The sequence below is a fragment of the Urocampus carinirostris genome, chromosome 4, assembly GCF_059441175.1.
Source record: "Urocampus carinirostris isolate Australia breed hairy pipefish chromosome 4, RoL_Ucar_1.0, whole genome shotgun sequence".
NCBI lineage: Eukaryota > Metazoa > Chordata > Actinopteri > Syngnathiformes > Syngnathidae > Urocampus > Urocampus carinirostris.
Genome location: NC_142352.1, coordinates 499904 through 518096, shown reverse-complemented (window position 1 = coordinate 518096; position 18193 = coordinate 499904). Strand labels below are relative to the sequence as shown.

Here is an 18193-nt window from a genome sequence, read left to right as displayed (position 1 = left end):
CGAGCTAGCAGATGCGTGGCAGCCATTGTTTTTCTGGCCAAAAGATGAAATCTCATCAATTATTGCAAGACTTTAGCGCAAAAGGGGAGTGTCACCGGGACTGCTGAGGAGGGGACTGGTCTGGGGGTGGCGTACCTTGAGAAACATTTCGGGTTAAGAAGGTCTTGGGGGGGGAAGCACCAACTGAGGCAGGGGCGCTCAAGAATAAAGTAGTATTTAATAACAAAACCTGTACCAAAGTAGCAACTAACGATATGTCCAAAAAAGAAACAATAAACAAACCTTGCTGAGTTCAAAATGGAAACCAAGACGATAACAGGAAATGGAAACTGCAACGAGCAAAGTAACCAAGACAACCAGAAACTCGGCGTGCTGCCGAAATGAATGACACAATGAACCGACAGCGTGTAATGTCCCAAATCTCCTTTTGAAGAGTTCTGGAGAATCAGGCAAACGTGTTGATAATTGGACACGCCTGTGTCCAGTTCAAACCCTTGTCGGGGGCCTCTGGTGGTAGGACTTATGTCAGATTTTTCCGTTACGTTTTGGAGGTGATGGACTCTCGTTGGGTAGGCAGGAACTGGAAACAGGCGTGCTGAAGAAGAGGGATCGTATTACATAACAAAAGAAGGTACCAAGTAGCAAACAAACAAGGCTTTACTAGACAAGGGAATGCTCAAACCGGTACTGAAAAATACATGGCGCAAAGTAACAAAGAAACCTGGAACAAAACACAAACCTGGCATTACCTGCCGTTGTTGGGGTGGAAATGAAATGACACAATGACTCGACAGTGTGTAATGTTCAAAATGTCCTTTTAAAGGCTTGTGAAAAATGGACACACCTGTGCCCAGTTCAAACCCCAGTCGGGGCCCTCTGTCGGTAGGAGGTATGTCCGACCCCAACGGTACTTTCCTCCCTTCAAAGAGTTTTATCTTGTGAACTACTCAAGCTTATCAAGCATTTGCCTGAGGAAACAGGCTGCATTATCATGTCGGTGCGATGCCAGAAGCGGTTTGGTGTTTCCCTTTTTATGATTGTGTCCCCTTCTGGTGTTTATTCCTCCCACAATCCCGTGACTGAACTATTTGCAATAAAGAAGGGGAGGTGTCGATGGTCAGGACTTGAGCTGATGGCATCTGCGCGTGAGCTGAAATCGATGTCTCTTGTCTCATCGTGTATTTTATTCTGAAATGTCAGGCGATAGACAAAACATCTTCTGGCCTTTGCCCTCCAAAATAAAAGCAAAAGTTTTAAGGTTAAATGAGATTTTATTGGTTATAAGCATCAGGAGGAAAATACAGTTATTGCTGTTATCTAAGTGCACACATTGATTAAAGTACAGATTATAAGAGACTTGAAAAGGGATGGTATTTATTTATCACTTGAAGATGAGCTCCCCCTAGTGGAAATCTGGCAGCTTGTGCCGGGCTTTCTGGTGAAGGTCGTAGGAGGTTACAGATCGCGAGCGTGTCGCGAGAACCGATAAACGGCGGGCGGCTTGTCGTTTTTCGCAGCCGGTCTGTTGACCCGTGCCGGTTCGGGGTTTCTGGCTTGGCTCGCTGCCGCCGTCGGGTTGGTCTTCACGGGCAACTTGCTAGGACGCGGCAACTTGCTTTTGGTTTTATCGACGGCCGCCGCCGCCCCCGGTGCCGCTGCCGCCGCTCCTGATGTCTCCGGCGCCTCGGTTTTTCTGCCCGTCTTATCGACTTGCACAGACTTTCTGGCGGCAGGAACTAGCGGCGGCTTGCTAGCGAGCGCGGTTTCCCGTTTGAAAGGGAAGCAGGTGACTGGCAACGGCGCTACCTTGGAGGTGACGGCCATACGCAGCTTAGGTCGGGCGGAGCGCATCTCCTGAGAGGACGTCGGCAACTTCGGGACGTCCTGGGAAGTCGAGGGCAGATCCCGGACGGAGGTCGCCGGCGGATCGACCGACGCCTTGGCCTGAGACGGCTCGTCGCCAGATTTGTTGATCCTGGAGGTCTTGTTCAAGCGCCTCGATCCGGCGGACGATCCCTCCGGTTCTTCGGGAACCGGGGTGTGGATTTTAAAACCGCGATAGCGATCGGGGTGCATCCGGACCCGGACGGAAGCCTTCTCCTGCGAGTCCTGACTTTGGTTCGGTAACGGAACGATCCTATTCCTCCCGAACAAGAGCTTGACTTTTTGCCACCAGGCTAACCCGGAAAGAACTCTAGGACGGCGCCTGGCCCAACGGGGGAGAAGAACCGGCTTCTTGGTGAGCCTGAAGAAGTCTAACAGTTTCTGCCACCAGGTTTTTGGTTTGGTCCTGGAGAGGAACTTTCCACGCCACTTCTTGGACTTGAGCGTTTGAGCCAAGTCCGCTAGATTCTTGGCGTCCTCCTCCACTTCCTTGTCCTCCACTTCCTCATCCTTTTCTTGATCCTCATCCTTCTCGTTCTTCTCTTCCCCATCTTTTTCTTCATCTTCTTCTGTTTCCTCTCCCTTATTCTTTTCTGGATCTTCTTTCCTTTCCTGTGCCTTATCCTTTTCTTTATCTTCTTCCTCATCCTCCTCGTAGAGGTTGTCCTGGCAGAACTTCATTTTTTCAAAGGCTTCGCTAGCACTGAAAGAACACAAAGACACAAGGTTTAACGAGCAGGGACGTGGCCTGTTAAGGCGCGGCCTTACGCCAGCTATGAGGGGCGGGGTTCGGGTCATCTCAGTTCCACCGAGAGGAAAACCCAAGTCTCGGGTCTCGTCTAAACGTGAGCAATTACTTGCTTCGTTTCCCATAGCGTTTGATGTTCTGCGATCCTAGCCAGCGATATTTTCTACTGATCAAACATTGGCCGAATAACGCGGACCCAGACATTGAATTATTTTTTGGAATGAACAAAGAATGCTTGTTATACACAAAGAAATATAGTCCTAACCTTGTGTTTTTAGATACTAGTTTGGTCATGGATGAACAGAATGTCATCTCCATCTATCATCTAGCGCTTATCCAGGGTTGGGTCGCGGGAGCAGCGCCCTCAGCAGGGAAGGCCAGACCGACATAGCTCCAGCCACTTTGTCCAGCTCGATCGACAGGATCCCAAAGCCTTCCCGGGCCAGCCTAGAGACAAAGTCTCTCCAGTGTGTCCTGGTTTATCCCTGAGGACTAGCTAACCAAGTCCCGGAGAGCCGCATGTCCTGCATGTGTTTGGAGTTTCTCTGCTCCAATGGAGGTGATTCCGGGATCCTTATCCAGCGCTCACAAAGCTTGCTAACAAGCTGAAAATTGGCATCACCCGTGTTGGAGCAGAGAAACCTCCAAAACATGCAGGACATGCGGCTCTCCAGGACCGGGTTGGCCATTCCTGCTCTAGGACATACCTGAAACACCTCCTGTCCATCCTTATCAGGTCCACATCATCCATGTTCCTGACCCTAAGCGAGGGTAGGAACGTCAATCGACCGCTAAATCAAAAGCTTTGCCTTTCGGCTTAGCTCTACGGTGGACCGGGACAGGGTCCGCACGACGGCAGACTCTGCACCGATCCTTCTTGTCGATCTACCTTTCTGTCCTAACCTTACTTGTGAACAAGACCCAGAGATACTTGTCCTTCACGAGGGGCAGGATGTATTCCCCGACCAGGAAGGAGCACGCCGCCTTTTTCCGGCCAAGAACTGTGGTCTCAAACTCGGGGGTGCTGCAAACCGCTCCGGTGAGGGCTAAAGATCACGGCCTGAGTGAGCCAACAGCACCACATTTTCTGCAAAAAGCAAAGATGCGATGCTGAAGCCTCCCCAACCGTACCCCTTCAACGCCGCGGGTCGGCCTAGAAATTCCGTCCGTAAAAGTTATGAACAGAATCGGTGACAAAGCCTTGACTGGAAACTACTCCGACTTCCTGCCGCCAATACGGACCAACCTATGACACCTGTCGTACAGGGACCGCACAGACCCGAATAAGACTGGTAGCCCTCGAAGCCGGAACGTGGTTAATGGACTTACTAGGAGCTGGTAGCCCGATGGCCATTCAGGTGACTCATCGTGAGGAAAGGGTGGTCGAGCGCCTCCCCGGGCGTGATCCGGCGATCCGGGTCCATCTGGAGCAGACGCTTGAGGAGGTCCACGAAGGCCCTGCGGTCCTCCAACTCCAAGGGATCGCTCACTTCCGGTTTCCTCTGCGAAAAGATCTCTCGTATTACATTAGCTTTAGCATCGTGCTAACAGCGAGGCGGACCTACATCGATCAGGTTGTCCAAGCAATTGAAGGACCAGGGCAGCGCTTCAAACTGAGTTCCGGTCCTGTCCCGGTATTCGTGCTCGTTCTACAAACAAGACAATGAAGGCAGGTGACAAAAGAGCCGGATTAGAGCACGGGTGCCAAACTCGTGGCCCGCGGGCCAAATGTGGCCCGCCGCATTGTTTTATCCGGACCGGGAGACATTGCTGAGAGAAGCGCGAGAGAAAAACGAGTAGGTCGTCAACCTGCAGTTGGAAATATGTCCGTCGGATGTCCCTAAAGCCAGGCGACACTCGCAAAGCAGCCGTTGTAGCTGTATTTCACGACTACCGGACAACATTGAGAAAACCGATCCCGATCGTTATTTTTACTTTAGATAAAAGTCTTGGACTTTGCTTTTTAAGGCCAAACGAAAAACTGAATAAATAAATCAATTCAAAATAGTTTTAGCTCCTTTCTATAATACATGTTAAATATAACAGCATCTTTCGAAAAACTTTCATGTTGTCTTCATTTTAAGAACCATTTTTGTACTTTTCTATCCAGCTTTCTACAATTAGGACCAATCTCGGAAATATCATAACATTTAAAGTCAAATCAAATTTAATTCAAAGATTTTTTTTCAGCTTTTTAACGGCTCATTTGGACCTATTGACAACAGCAGCGATAAATCCTAAAATCCATGATTTAAAGGAATGTTTGTGTGCTATTTTTTTCACTTTCCAGTCTGCGTTGGTTTCTCAGAGTTAAAGAAAAAGTCAAATTGTGAGCCTCCAAAAGGACCCCAGCCTTCCAGGAAAGTCACACTTTTGATGCCATTCGTTTAATAGCATGTGGCCCCGAGGCATAAGCCAGCTAATTGACTAACGACTAGGGAGCTAACAAGCTATATATATATATATATATATATATATAAATACATATATGTGTGTGTGTAGTGTGTGTATATGTATATTTTTGGGGGGGTATGATTGATGATTTTTTATCTGTAAATTTACAAAATAAGAAGAGGTGACTAGAGATTAGTCTCCTACAGCCTCTCTGCTGTGCCACGCGCATAAAAATAGTGCAGAAATACGACACTAATACTTTACTACAATAATACAGCAGAAATACTACGGATAAACTACATACATACTGAAAATGAATACTACAAGTCATAAATCTACAAAAAGACTACAAAAAAAGACTACCGATATAAAACAAAACCCTATCGTACAAAAAATACCCCAGAGATGCTACTATGGAAATACTGCAAAACTAAAAATACAGTTATACTAAAAGAAAAACTACAGAACTCAAAATGCAATACAAATACAAAGATACATTGGAGTAGAACATGGAATGAGTTCTAGTAGGTAGTAAAGGATGGCCCCGAATCTTATTTTACTGAGGGCCCCATGAAAGTGCGGGGCCTTTGGGGCCAGGGGCCAAAATGAAAAAAAAAAAAAACGAAAAAATGACTTTGTGGAGTTTGGTCTTACCAAGAGGCGCCACTTTTGCGGAGCTCCCGGGACTTCGGCGAAGTACTTGTGCGTGTTCTTACTGGCTTTTAGCATATGGTTGGGAACGGGGCCCACCACCGCGATGATACTCCGCAACTGGGAAAAAATACACCAAGAAGTCAACTACAAATATACAGACGTACTACAGAAAGAAAACGACAGAACTACTAAAAAGTACTTCATATACAGAAAGTTACTATAAAAGTTCTAGAGAATAAAAAGAACACAACCATACGACAGGTGTACAACAAAATACTACTATGGAAATACTTCCAAAATACTACTGTAGAAATACTAGAAAAATAAGCTACGGTAATACCAGGAAAATATGACAGAAATACTACAAAAATACGACAGGTATACAACAAAATTCTACTGTGGAAATACTAGAAAAATACGACAGAACTACTAACAAATACTACTACGGAAATACTTCCAAAATACTACTGTAGAAATACTAGAAAAAAAAGCTACGGTAATACGACAAGAATACTACAGAAATACTACGTTACGTAACAGCGTTTTTTTCAGTAACACTCTTGTATTCTCTCCTTTCTCTCTCCTTTTGTTCCTTCTCGCTCTCTTGTTCTTTCTTTTTCTATCTCCTTTCATTCTCTCTCTTTCTCTCTCTCTGTAATTATATATCTATATGTATCTCTATCAATCTATATCTATATCTTGATCTTTTACTATCCATTTCTCTGTCTCTGTTTCTCTCTAGCTCTGTCTCTCTCTCTCTCAACGGCTTTGCAGATTTTCCCTTTGGGAGCGATGTCCCGGCCCCCCGGTCCCTTGCCCCCGGGATCCACGCCTTTACAAATAGGATTCAGTCCTCTCACGACCCCGCTATTGGGCTAGGGTCCACGGTGGAGAGGCGGGGGGGCACGTACCATGTTGAAGTTGGATTTGGCGGAGAAGAGGTAGTTGCCCAGGTACAAGAAGGAAAGCACGCAGCCCAGAGACCACATGTCGATGGCCTCGCTGAAGGGAAGACCCAAGACCACTTCGGGCGACCTGCGCAAAAGCACAAAACCACATTTTTCAGCGGGGGGGCGGACGCCAATCTCCGGCCTCTCGTCCTCGCCGGGGACGGGCGTGCCCCCCGGGGAGGAGGAGAGGCGGCGACGGGGGTACCTGTTGCCCATGGGCTGCAAGGTGACGCCGTAGCTCCGAGGCGCCTGGGCGGTGGACATGGCCAGACCGAAGTCGATGAGCTTGACCCGGAAAGGTTCCGCCAGCCGGTCCACCAACATCACGTTGTCCGACTTGAGGTCCGTGTGGATCACGCCGATGCTCTTCAGGGCGGCGAACGCCGTCAGGAGCTAAACGACAACCGGACCCCGGAGTTATTCGGAGACGGAGCCCTCTCGGATATTAGACCGATCGCGGGGTGTCCCGCGGACCCAAAGAGGGGTTGCGATAAAAGCCCGAAACGATAATTCACGATAGATCGGCGAGAGGGCGGTCGAGACGTGACGGCGGCGTGAGGTGGGAGCCCGGAGTATTTATGGTAGAAATGACTAATTGTCTGAGAGTAAGGACCTGGGGGGATTGGAAAAGGGGCTAATGCTGCCACCTCTTGGAGTGGAGAGGGACGGCAGGCGCCACAACTTGTCCTTACTCTGCTTCGACCCCGGGTTGGTCCACTTTTTTCATGGCCAAATTCAAGAACTTTTAAAGGTCTCTCATAGTCAATTTTGAAAATACCGTTACCAGAAAAAATCTGGAGTGTTGTTTACATATGCTGTTTTTAATCAAGACATGGATTTTTAGATCTCGAGTAAACGGTTGAATCGACTGGACCTGTTCTAGCGAGTCAAACAAATGTGAGTTTTTGGTTTCGACGGAAAGCGGAAGAGGGGCAGCGCGGCGGCGCAGTGGTTAGCGCGTGTGCAGCTTCCATTTTCAGTTGCAGGAAGTTCTTCCCCACGACCACTTGGAAATGCTCATTCTTTGCATGGCCCATAAAAAACTCATACACGTTTCGTAGTGCCCTTTTTAAGTGTGGCATGCACCCGTCCCCTAGGAGGCGATGCCACTTCGTGGCGTAAAAACGAATGCCAGCTGCAATCGAGGGAAGACGCAAGGCAACGGCAAAGGGAAACCACCGGAGAGCAGTGTCGGTGTCATTTTAAAGCAGACTTGTGGCTACAAATTCAAGCATTTAAAGCCCTTCGCAGTCGGTCCCTAAGAAACCCTTCAAACGGAAGCTCGTGACACAAACTGCAAATACCCAAAACATGCCAGTAAACCAATCAGAGCAATTTGAGGTTGGCGGATCTCTGCACATAGCGCAAGGAACTCCCTTCGCTCCCTTGCTCAGTCTGCGCCCAAGGTAAGTATGACGATATACTTTTGGTTTGCAGTGTACATTTTTACAATAGAACTTTGCTCGCACCTTGTTTTAAAACCATGATGTAGGACGAAAATGAGCCTCAACACTCTTAAACGAGGGAGAGTAATTTGACGTGGTACGTTTCAATTGGAACGGGACACGGGCTCCGGCATTATTTCATAGATTTGATCGAATCGGCAACCGTGACAGTGAAATCCACTGTGCTTCTGTGTGGAGAGCGGCTTTGTCGAATTTTGCCGAGTTACGGAGAGGCTAATCCTTTTGCTTTGACGGCGGGGGCCCACCTGTTGTGCGACGGGTCGGATGTGGTTGGGCCAGGCGGTCTTCCACTTCTTCCCCACCACCACGCTGAACAAGTTTGTGTCCAGGAGCTCAAAAACCAGGCAGGGAAGGCACTTGAAGGTGAAGCTGTCCAGGAAAACCACGATGTTCTTCTTTTCCGGGTCCAGGACGCTCACCAGCTCCTGCATCTCCGTCTGAGGACAGGACACGCGTGGATTAGAGCCCCGGTGTGGCATATTTGACCACTAGATAACACTGCGGTTCGATGCGAAGGAAAACCAGTGCAGTCGTGATGCATACGAAAACCACATTGCGATCTGTCAAGCGTTTAAAACTCTTTCACGATGTCTAAAAATTGGCCAAAGATTTACCGCACTCCAAACTTTTCGTGAGGCAGATCTGCCATTGTTGTTTTGGTCTCGCGGTTCGAGTTGTGTAGTGAAAGTCCGTTTCTTTTTAGAGAACCGGCTTTTTCGGCTCAACTCATTCAAGAGAGCCGGCTCTCAAACGGCTCACTTGCTTTGATACATTATATTTCGAATGATGATGTTGTATAAAGTTAGGAAAAAAATATAAAAGGAGAAAATGAAAAAAGACAGGTTTGTGGTTATCCCTTTCATCGGTATATTACCAACAATAATTTAATGCAGAAAATGAATTCATAATTTGAATAAGAAAATGTATTATTCTACTTCATTCTATTTGCATCTATTTTTTCCTTCTACAGTGAACATCCAAGCGACTTCATTTTTGAACTTTTTTTATGATAAACCTCATTCATGTCGAGCAACTCGGTGTCTCACAACAAAATGTTCATTAACAATATATATGATATAAGGAAACACGTGTACAATATAACATGTTACACTACATAAATAAACATGTTGGAAAAAAAAAAAGAAGATTTTTTTTTGTATTTTGTAAGGGAAAGTACGACAGTTTGTAAGGGCATGGGAACACTAAATTTTGGGGACCCCTAGATCTCTGTTGGGACCCATAGACTTTTGAGCATGCGAGTCCCCGGGACCCATCACTTTTCACAGCTAAAATGAACACTGGTGTAGTGTAGTATTTCTGCAGTAGTATTTTTGGAGCATTACAGTAGTTTTCTTTTAAATTTGGTAACTTGTAGTATTTCCATTGTCTAATTTTTGTTGTATCTGTCCGATTTCTCTCGTATTTTTGTTGTATAGTATTACTGTAGTTTTATTTTTGAAGTATTTTTAATATTTCCATAGTAGAATTTTTCTAGTATCGCTGCACATATACAGTAAATATACCCGTCACTTGTGGAGCTTAAATATTTAGAGTGGCCGGCGGAACATTTTCTTATTTGTAAACTAACGTATATTTGATAGTATATAGAAATAATAATCACTCACACACAAAAAAAATACATAAATAATGAATTATATATATAAGTTAGCCACTGTTGGGGACTCCTAGGCAGCTGCTTAGCTCACCTACGCCTTGGGTTTTGGGAAGGCTTAGCTCACAAGAAGACCGAGACCCACCTGGTTTTCATACAGCGGCCAGTTCTTGACCTACACCCACCTCGTTCTCATACAGCGCCTGGTTCTTGTGGAATTTGAGGGCCACGTTTTGGGACGTGGACAGGTTCCGTCCCTTGAAGACGTGGCTGCTGGTGCCTCGGTCCAGGAGCTTGCCCACGTGGTAGAAGCCGCAAGCGCTCTCGATGACGCAACCCTCCATCCGGGCCGGATCTCGGGAGTCCACCTCGCCAGGAAATGCCGAAGAACTGGAAGACCGACTTAAGAGTTTTCAGAAGGGACGAAAATTACCTGAAGGTGGCTGCTGACTCGCTCGGGTGGATCTCGCGTGAAGGAATTCGGAAGGTGGCCGATGCGGAGGGCGGCTGAAGATACCAGAAGGCGACCGTGCCGCTTCAAGATCTTTGTCATGAGGGATCTAGCAGAAGGTGGACTTTATATCACACCGTTGTCATCGGAACGCTGAGATGTCATCAGAGCGCAATCGTGACGTCATCCTCCCATGACCGACTCCGTGATGTCGACAGAGCTCTCTACCCGTGACATCATCGACCCGCATCACCGAGTTTGGAAAAGAAAAATTAAACAATTTAAAAACATTTTTTTAAAATTAAATTCAAAAGTACATAGGAGGAGGAAAATAATAGGGTCAAGTACTAGAAATCTAGTGAAAAACGGTGAAAACAATGTCAAAAGAACTGAAAAATATGAAAAAGTACTTCAAAAACAGGGAAACGCTGAAAAAAGAACAGAAAGTACTTAAAAGTGTGAATGAAAATAGTGAAAAGTGTGTTGGGGGGTGGTAATACAGTCAAGTATTGGAAATGAAAAGGAAAACTGGTGAAAATGAATTCAAAAGAACTGAGAAACATTCAAAAATCTGAATAATGTGAAAAGTAATGTATTGAAAAGTGTACTGAGGATCAAAAAGAACTAAACCTATCAAAGCGTACTCAAAACACGATAGAAAGGTGCATATAAAGTAAAAACTAGTGAAAAAATAGTGAACAGTATAGAAAATGATGAGAAATTGAGTGAAAATCTTTTAAGAAATACACCTGAAAAATAAAAAAGTACTGAAAAATGATCGAACAAATGTGAAATGTATATGAAAGTATTGGAAAAAATAGGGAACCATGTTTAAAAGAGTACTTTACTGCAGGGTATCAAAAGGAACAGATCATATAAAATGTACTGAAAAATGAGTGGAAACATGTTCAAATGCTGTCAAAAGTACTTCAAAGTACTCAAAATAGTGAATAGTAGGCGAATACTACGGACAAGTATAAGAAATGAAGTGAAAGAACTGAAAAACATTCAAAAGTACTGTGATTTGAGTGAAAATAACGGATACAAGTATTTGAAGGTAGTGAAAAATCGTGAAAAGTATGGGAACAGTATAGAAAATGGAGTGAAAATTTTTTAAAAAATATGTAAAAAGACCTGAAAAATAACTGAAAAATGATTGAACAAATGTGAAATGTATGTCAAAGTATTGAAAAAATAGGGAACCATGTTTGAAAGAGTACAAAAACACTACCGATGTGCAAATAATGTAAACAGTAGTGAAATATAGTGAAAAGTATGGGAACAGTATAGTAAATGATGAGAAACTGAGTGAAAATCTTTAAAAAAAAATACGTAATAGACCTGAAAAATAAAAAAGTACTTGAAAAAATAGCGAACCATGTTCAAAAGAGTACTGTACTGCGGGGTATAAAAAGGAAGAGATAATATAAAACCTACTGAAAAATGAGTGGAAACATGTTCAAATGCTGTCAAAAGTACTAAAAATAGTCAACAGTAATAAGGTCAAGTATCAGAAATGAAGTGAATAATAGTGAAAATGATTTTCAAAGAACTGAAAAACATTCCAAAGTACTGTGATCGAGTGAAAATAGTGGATAAAAGTATTTCAAAGTAGTGAAAAATAGTGAAAAGTATGGCAACAGTATTGAAAATGATGAAAAATGGAGTGAAACTCTTTGAAATAATATGTAAAAAGACTTGAAAAATATTTGAAAAATCATCAAACAAATGTCAAATGGATGTCAAAGTACTGAAAAAAATAGGGAACCATGTTTAAAAGAAAGAGTATTGTACTGCGGGCTAGAAAAAGGAACAGATAAAGAAACATGTTCAAATGCTTTCAAAAGTACTTCAAAGTACTAAAAATAGTCAACAGTAAGGAAATACTACGGTCAAGTATCAGAAATGAAGTGAAAGAACTGAAAAACATTCAAAAGTACTATGGTTTGAGTGAAATTAATGGATACAAGTATTTGAAAGTAGTGAAAAATTGTGAAAAGTATGGGAAAATGACGTCAACTTTCGAAATATTGAAAAAGAACTGGAAAAAAAGTGAAAATAATCTCAAAAGGATTGAAAAGAGTCAACTGTATCGAAGACGGTCATGCAAAGTAGGAAAAAGAACGGAAAAATATCGAAAAGTACGCAAAAATTATACTCACGGCATTAGCTCAGAAGGTAGAGCGCTCGTCTTGAGATCAAGAGGTCGCAAGTTCGATTCCCGGCTCCTCCGTGTTATATGTCGAAGTGTCCTTGGGCAAGACACTGAATCCCTAATATCCCCAATAAGCAGGCAGGCGCCTTGCATGGCAGACTCCCTATTGGTGTGTGAGTGTGTGTGTGAATGGCTAAGTGTGAAGCCCATTGTAAAGCGCTTTGGGAGCTCTTCGTTGACTGGAAAAGCGCTAGAGAAATGCAGAGCGTTTACCATTAACCAACACGACTGCTTTTCTTAGCTCCCCATTTTTTTAGAAAATCAATTTTTTTTCCAAATCGAAATCACAAAAAGCTCGACTCCAGAGACGTATTTAAGTCGAAGGTCGCTTTATTTTCGCTAGTGCATAAACGAAGTGCATACATTTGTGTTTTGGCTTATCCACTTACTTCCACTCACTATACTTTTTGAATATTCTGTGAGTAAAAATAGAAATCAAATGGACTGCTTTTTATGTCAAAAGGATAACAAAAATGGTCAAATAACAGGACAAGACAAAAAATGATAAGACTGAAAAAGGAGCTCAAAAAGACCCCAAAAATGAGGCAAATACGCCCGAAATCAACTGATGGATGACCCCAAAAACCACCAAAAACAACCCCAAAAATCCTGAACCACTCCCAAAAATACGATCGAAAAAGGCATCCCGAAAACAACGGAAAACCTGAACTGACAAGGGACAGAAAAACCGGCGACGCAAAATGCACCCCAAAAACAAGTATAGTAAGTGGCGTTTTGACACAGAAACACAAAAAGGACTCGAGACGAATCGAGAATCCGGTCGCCGACGGAGCAAAAGTTATCGCGCGCTGTTAAGTCTGAAAAACTAGAAAAATTGGCGTACGGGTAAACCGTGGGTTCCAGTGCGAGTGGGCGTGTATGGTGGGCGGGGCTTAGCCAGGAAGCAAAAGAAAACTCGCGTGGTCAGAAGACAGAGGAGAAGAAAGCCGTCCTCGTGTTGCGTGTCAGAATCGGAGAAAAATCATCCGTGACGGTAAATAGTTTTACGGGATCCCGGCGGTTAAATACCACGGAGCGAAAAGATTGGACCGGGGCACTCGTCCAAAAGGCTGGGGTTTGCGGCGCACCCTTCATATCAGGTAAGAGAAATGAAACGCTTCCGATCGTTGCCATTCGGTCCATAATTCCTGAACCATAGCGGCAAAGTATCTTGTTATTTTCGTAGCTTAAGCTAACTGTTAGCGTGTCGCCGAAGAGCAGACGCTCGCCTCGTAAACGTCGAAATGAAAAACAATTTATCTCGATCTCGCGGCTTTATTGCGTTTCATCCCGTAAAACTTTTACGACGGCTAAGGTTTTTTTTTGTTCTCTGATTCTGGCACACAAACACACAAGTGCACTCTTTTCCTCGGTCTCCTGACCAGCGCAAGTATCCTTCAGCCTCCGGCTTCCACGTCGCGCGACGTGGGCTACGAGCGGGTCCGGCGCGAGCGGGCGCGGTCGGGGCCCGGACTTCACGGCCCCCGGACTTCACGGCCCCGTCCCCCCGCCCCCTTTCAGGAAGCGGTCGGATTTTTGTCGGCTCATCCGAAACTGCCGCCGAGCCGATTGCGCTTCCAAAACGGAGGCGAGCATCCTCTGCGGAGGGAAAAACAATCTGGTCTCGTTTCCAATATGTGAGAAACGGGGAAAAGGGAGAAGGGCGAGCACCTGCGCCGTCTTTTCGTCCTTCAGTTCGACGCTGCGAGCGGATTCGTGGAGGTTTTCCTTTTTGGGCAGTTTCAACTTGGGCTGCTCCTGAAAAAACGCAAACCCCAAAAATATCTTTACCCGACGACGAGTCTACCGAGACAATTACCGCGGCAATTCTGAGAGTTGGGACTGGGCTCTGTCGTGAATTCGTTAGCATGTAGCTGTTAGCAACACTCGTTAGCACGCGACCATTAGCGTCACCTGATACCACGCAGCCGCTACGTGACTTGTTAGCATGTAGCCTTTCAAATGGCTTGTAAGCAAGTAGCCATTAGCGTGACTCGTTAGCATGTAGCCGTTAGCATGACTTGTTCGCATTTAACCATTCTCAGGTCGCCATTAGCGTGACTTGCATGCATCTACTTGTTAGCAGTAGCAGATACTGTGAATTGTAAACATGACTCGTTAGCGTCTACTTGTTAGCATGTCGCTGTTAGCTTGAATCGTTAGCATATAGCCGTTAGCATGACTTGTTCGCATTTCACCATTCTCAGGTCGCCATTAGCGTGACTTACATGCATCTTCTTGTTAGCATGTAGCCGATACCATGAATTGTAAGCGTGACTCGTTTGCGTCTACTTGTTAGCATGTAGCTGTTAGCATGACTCATTAGCATGTAGTTATTTGCACGAAGCCCTTAACGTGACTCCTTAGTATCTACACATTAGCATCAAGCAAGTGTTAGCACAGAGACATTCGCATTTGGCCTTTAGCATGACTCCTTAGCATGTAGCCTTCAGCGTAGCTCGTTAGCATCAACCCCTGAGCACGTCGTTGTAGCCATTAGCGTGCCTGTCTTTTGGCATGCCTTTTGCCCCACGGTTCAATTTCACGCAGGTCAGTGAACCCCATAAAAGGAGCTCCGAAAAAAAAAAAAAGGCGAGCTGAAAGTAAAGAAAAGCCCGCAGGAAAGGCGAGGCGGGGGGTCTTACCTTGCAGGAGATGAGGAGTTTGGTTCCGTCCAAGCGGGGGGGCCCCGTCAAATTCTCAAACAGACATTCCCAATCTTTGTGGAAGTGACCCAGGAAATCCAGTTCCTTCACGCACAACACGCGTCTAAACACAGGAAAATGTCAAAAGGGAGCCGTTCCGGAACCTTCAAAAGTTTAGGCCCGCGCTTTACCTCCTTTTTCAGTCTCTTGATGTTTTTTGTTTTGTTTTGGGGGGGGGGTACATTATCAGGTCATTTTTTTTGTTCACTTTGATTATTTTTGGGTCCTTTTCAAATTTTTATCGGTGGATTATTTTGTTTGATTCGAGGTCATTTCTCAATTCTTTTTCAGGGTTGTTTTTGGCCCATTTTTCTGTTGATATTCTTTTAATGGGCCGTTTTTTGAGGTCGGTTTTCGGTTATTTACGGTCAGGGGTTTCTATCCATTTTCAGGTTTTGGAGTCATTTTTCAGTGTTTCTTTTCCGAATTTGCTCAATCTTTGGTCGTTTTTCTGTCATTTTTCTCTCAAAAGAAGATCAGTTTGCTAGGGGTTTCCGAATTTTCCGTTAGCCTTCTGACACAATCTGCATACACCATGTACTTTTAGAAGACTGTCATGCTGCTTCGTTAAAAAGCAGCTAAAACAGTCACGGATCACATTAGCAAAGAACTGGGGTGTATTTCCGATCTTTTCCTTGAAAGAGGTTTTGGAAGCGACCTCAAACTTTTGAAAGTCGGTATACGGACGAAGGGCCGGACGGAGGGCCCGCCCACCTGCTGGTGACCAGGATGTTGCACTTCCTGTGTCCGGGGTAGGGGCAGTGGTCCCGGAAGACTTCGCCCTCCAGAAGCTTGAGCTCCGAACGCTGCCGTCGCAAAAAAACGTCGGCAAAAATAGAAGACAAGATCACAAGATGCTATGGTTTCAAGCACTTTTTCCCAGCACTTTTGAAGTACGTTGAAGGCCAGTTTTCCAATTTCTCCAGTACCCTGCATTTTGGTCTCTTCACCTGTCCTTTAGGGTGCGACGCATGAAAGGGGATGACGCATCACAAGAAAACGTCATACAAGCTCATGCCAGTTGCCGTTCATCACCAGGGAAGATGAAATCCAATGTCGATCGTCCGGTCGATCCAAAACAACCAGAGAAATACAAATCCGCCCAAAAGCATCTCTGCCGCCATGGACGTTACTCATTGCTCGCTGTCTCTTTTGCCCCATAAAATGATTTTTTCTAGCCCCTTAGCGGCCTCGCTTGTAATTGACATCTTTTTTTTAGCCTGTTAGCGCCAAAAATGACCCACCTCATTTACCCCTACCTAAATAACTTTAGCCAATAGTGATCGATTCAAATGATGATTGACACATTGGTTAGTCAATGTAATACCTGGATAAATAGATACAAAGATGTCCCTATTGTATTCAATTACACCTGGAAATGAGTGAGCGTTACCCCACTAGTGATTCATATTTACAGACTCTTTCACGCACAAATTGGTACATACGTGGATTGACATCTGGAATTCGAATTTAAACGTTTACAACTCTTTCACAATGTCTAAAAATTGGCCAAAGAATAATACACAAATACAAAGTTTTTAGTGGCGTGAACTGGTCGTTTCCAAACGACCACCTTTGAAAAAAGCTTAGTTTTTCAGATTTGATCTGATATTGTCGTGGAATAATGAAGTCAGAGCTTATCGACATAATGAGGACACATTTGTTTGGACAGGAAATTCCAGGCTTGTTTCTCCGAGTTTAAATATCAGCGCAGCAATAATACTCGGCTTGGTTTGGAACAGCAAAGGGAAGCTGACGGGAACTTGGCTGGTGACTTTTGATGAGAAACATGTGGACGATTGCAAAACGGTATTGGCTGAGATAGTTCAATTCTGAGAAACACTGTCAATTCCGGGAAGTTTGCGCCTAGTAAGAGAAATACGTGATATTTCTGACGTGATGTTTCTGCTCCGGAGGGTATAAGAAAGCCGATTGTCTCTGAGACGAAGGAGAACGCTGTTTGAACGCTGACAAATATCAATAAACGACGTCTCCCTCTCCGTCAGACTTCTCTGCTCTTTGTGTATATTTTTGGGGGCGAGGCCCAGATACGGTCTGCTCTGAAATTTTGTCAAGGTACCAGGTAAGGTTTTGAGCCACCGTCTCACCCGTTTCCCAGGTAAGATGCCCGTGCTAGACTCTTCTGCAGACATGCGAATGAAGCCGAAAATGAAAGCAATTCGTGTGTGTTCCGACTTGGATGACTCCATGTCAGTAGCACTTGCACTTGAGAGTCTTCCCTTGGAATAGAGACCCCGAGGGTCCGTACGATTCGAGAAGAGCAATCGATTAGATTAAGATTTTAGGCAAATTTGACGGGAACAGTAGCGGGTTAAGGGAAAGACAAGAAATCCCATGTCTACGTATATGGCTTTGTTGCCCCGAGACCCAAACCATGTCGCTTCATTGACGGGTAAATAAGCCCCAGCCCAGGTCACAGCTCCTTTTGGCCACTTTATTGACGTTGTCACTAAAAAATAGAAGAGAAATCTATCTCCCGACACGGACGGAAGAAAAAAACAAAGCGCAAAAGGCATGCGGACGCTTGAGCAAGAAAGGAAAAAGAAAGTGGAGATCCCTTCTAGGGGGCGCTGTCCGGCTGCATGTCAATAGAAAGAGAAAAAGGCTTCAGTTGGGTTGGAATGAGAAGAAATCGTTTTTCAACACTTTTCATGCTCCTTCTTTGCACGGAAAGAAAAAAAGGAAAGTAGAAAAAGGAAAACAGAAGAAAAAGAAAAGAAAATATAAAAGACTACGAATACGAAAGAAAGGCAAAAAAGTGAAATAGGAAAAAATGAATGAAAAGATGAAAAAGGAAAGAAAATAAAAAGACTTCTTTTTATAGCATGGGGCTTCCCGACTCACCCGGAAGAGATCCAAGCCCTGCGCTTGGGTCAAGTGGTAGGGTCGGATGACGCCGTCCTCGCGGATGAGACGGGCCGGACGGAGTTTGCCCACGTCCTCGGTGGATTCGGCCGCCCTACCGAGAAAAAAAAAAACCCAAAGGTCCGCCATTCAAAGCGCTGGGGAAAGATGACAGGCAGGGGGCGCCCGAGAGGGCCTCACCTGATTTGGCCTCTGGGGGGCAGCGTGGGACGGGCACACAATCACGTC

At 45.0% G+C, this 18193-nt stretch overlaps 2 protein-coding genes across 3 annotated transcripts in view; both read right to left on the bottom strand.

The window, feature by feature from the left end:
- Window positions 1–1251: 1251 nt before the first annotated feature.
- LOC148366587 (uncharacterized) lies at window positions 1252–10350 on the bottom strand. Of its 2 annotated transcripts, none has more exons than XM_088333382.1 (8): window positions 9894–10350; window positions 8342–8533; window positions 6836–7023; window positions 6592–6715; window positions 5681–5797; window positions 4198–4281; window positions 3962–4134; window positions 1252–2587 (listed from the first exon to the last, which is right to left on the bottom strand). In XM_088333382.1, the coding sequence occupies exons 1-8, from the start codon at window positions 10050–10052 to the stop codon at window positions 1456–1458; spliced, it is 2169 nt and encodes a 722-aa protein (XP_088189508.1). In that variant the 5' UTR covers window positions 10053–10350; the 3' UTR covers window positions 1252–1455. The 2 variants fall into 2 exon arrangements, with proteins under 2 accessions (XP_088189508.1, XP_088189509.1); XM_088333383.1 differs by lacking the exon at window positions 9894–10350 and adding an exon at window positions 9803–9821.
- Window positions 10351–13108: 2758 nt separating this feature from the next.
- The window catches only part of vps13c (vacuolar protein sorting 13 homolog C), a 64769-nt gene continuing 59684 nt past the window's right edge, over window positions 13109–18193 (bottom strand). Inside the window, 5 exon segments of the mRNA XM_088333381.1 lie at window positions 13109–13973; window positions 14046–14132; window positions 15020–15143; window positions 15794–15885; window positions 17945–18059. Coding sequence (XP_088189507.1) covers window positions 13866–13973; window positions 14046–14132; window positions 15020–15143; window positions 15794–15885; window positions 17945–18059 — 526 coding nt within the window. The 3' untranslated portion in view covers window positions 13109–13865.

Coding starts and splice junctions, on each gene's coding strand:
- LOC148366587 (XM_088333382.1), bottom strand. CDS start 10,052: ATGGAGGGTTGCGTCATCGAGAGCGCTTGCGGCTTCTACCACGTGGGC. Junction 8,534..9,893: donor AGGCGCTGTATGAGAACGAG/GTGGGTGTAGGT, acceptor TCCTGTCCTCAG/ACGGAGATGCAGGAGCTGGT. Junction 5,798..6,591: donor CCAAATCCAACTTCAACATG/GTACGTGCCCCC, acceptor ATTTTTTCCCAG/TTGCGGAGTATCATCGCGGT.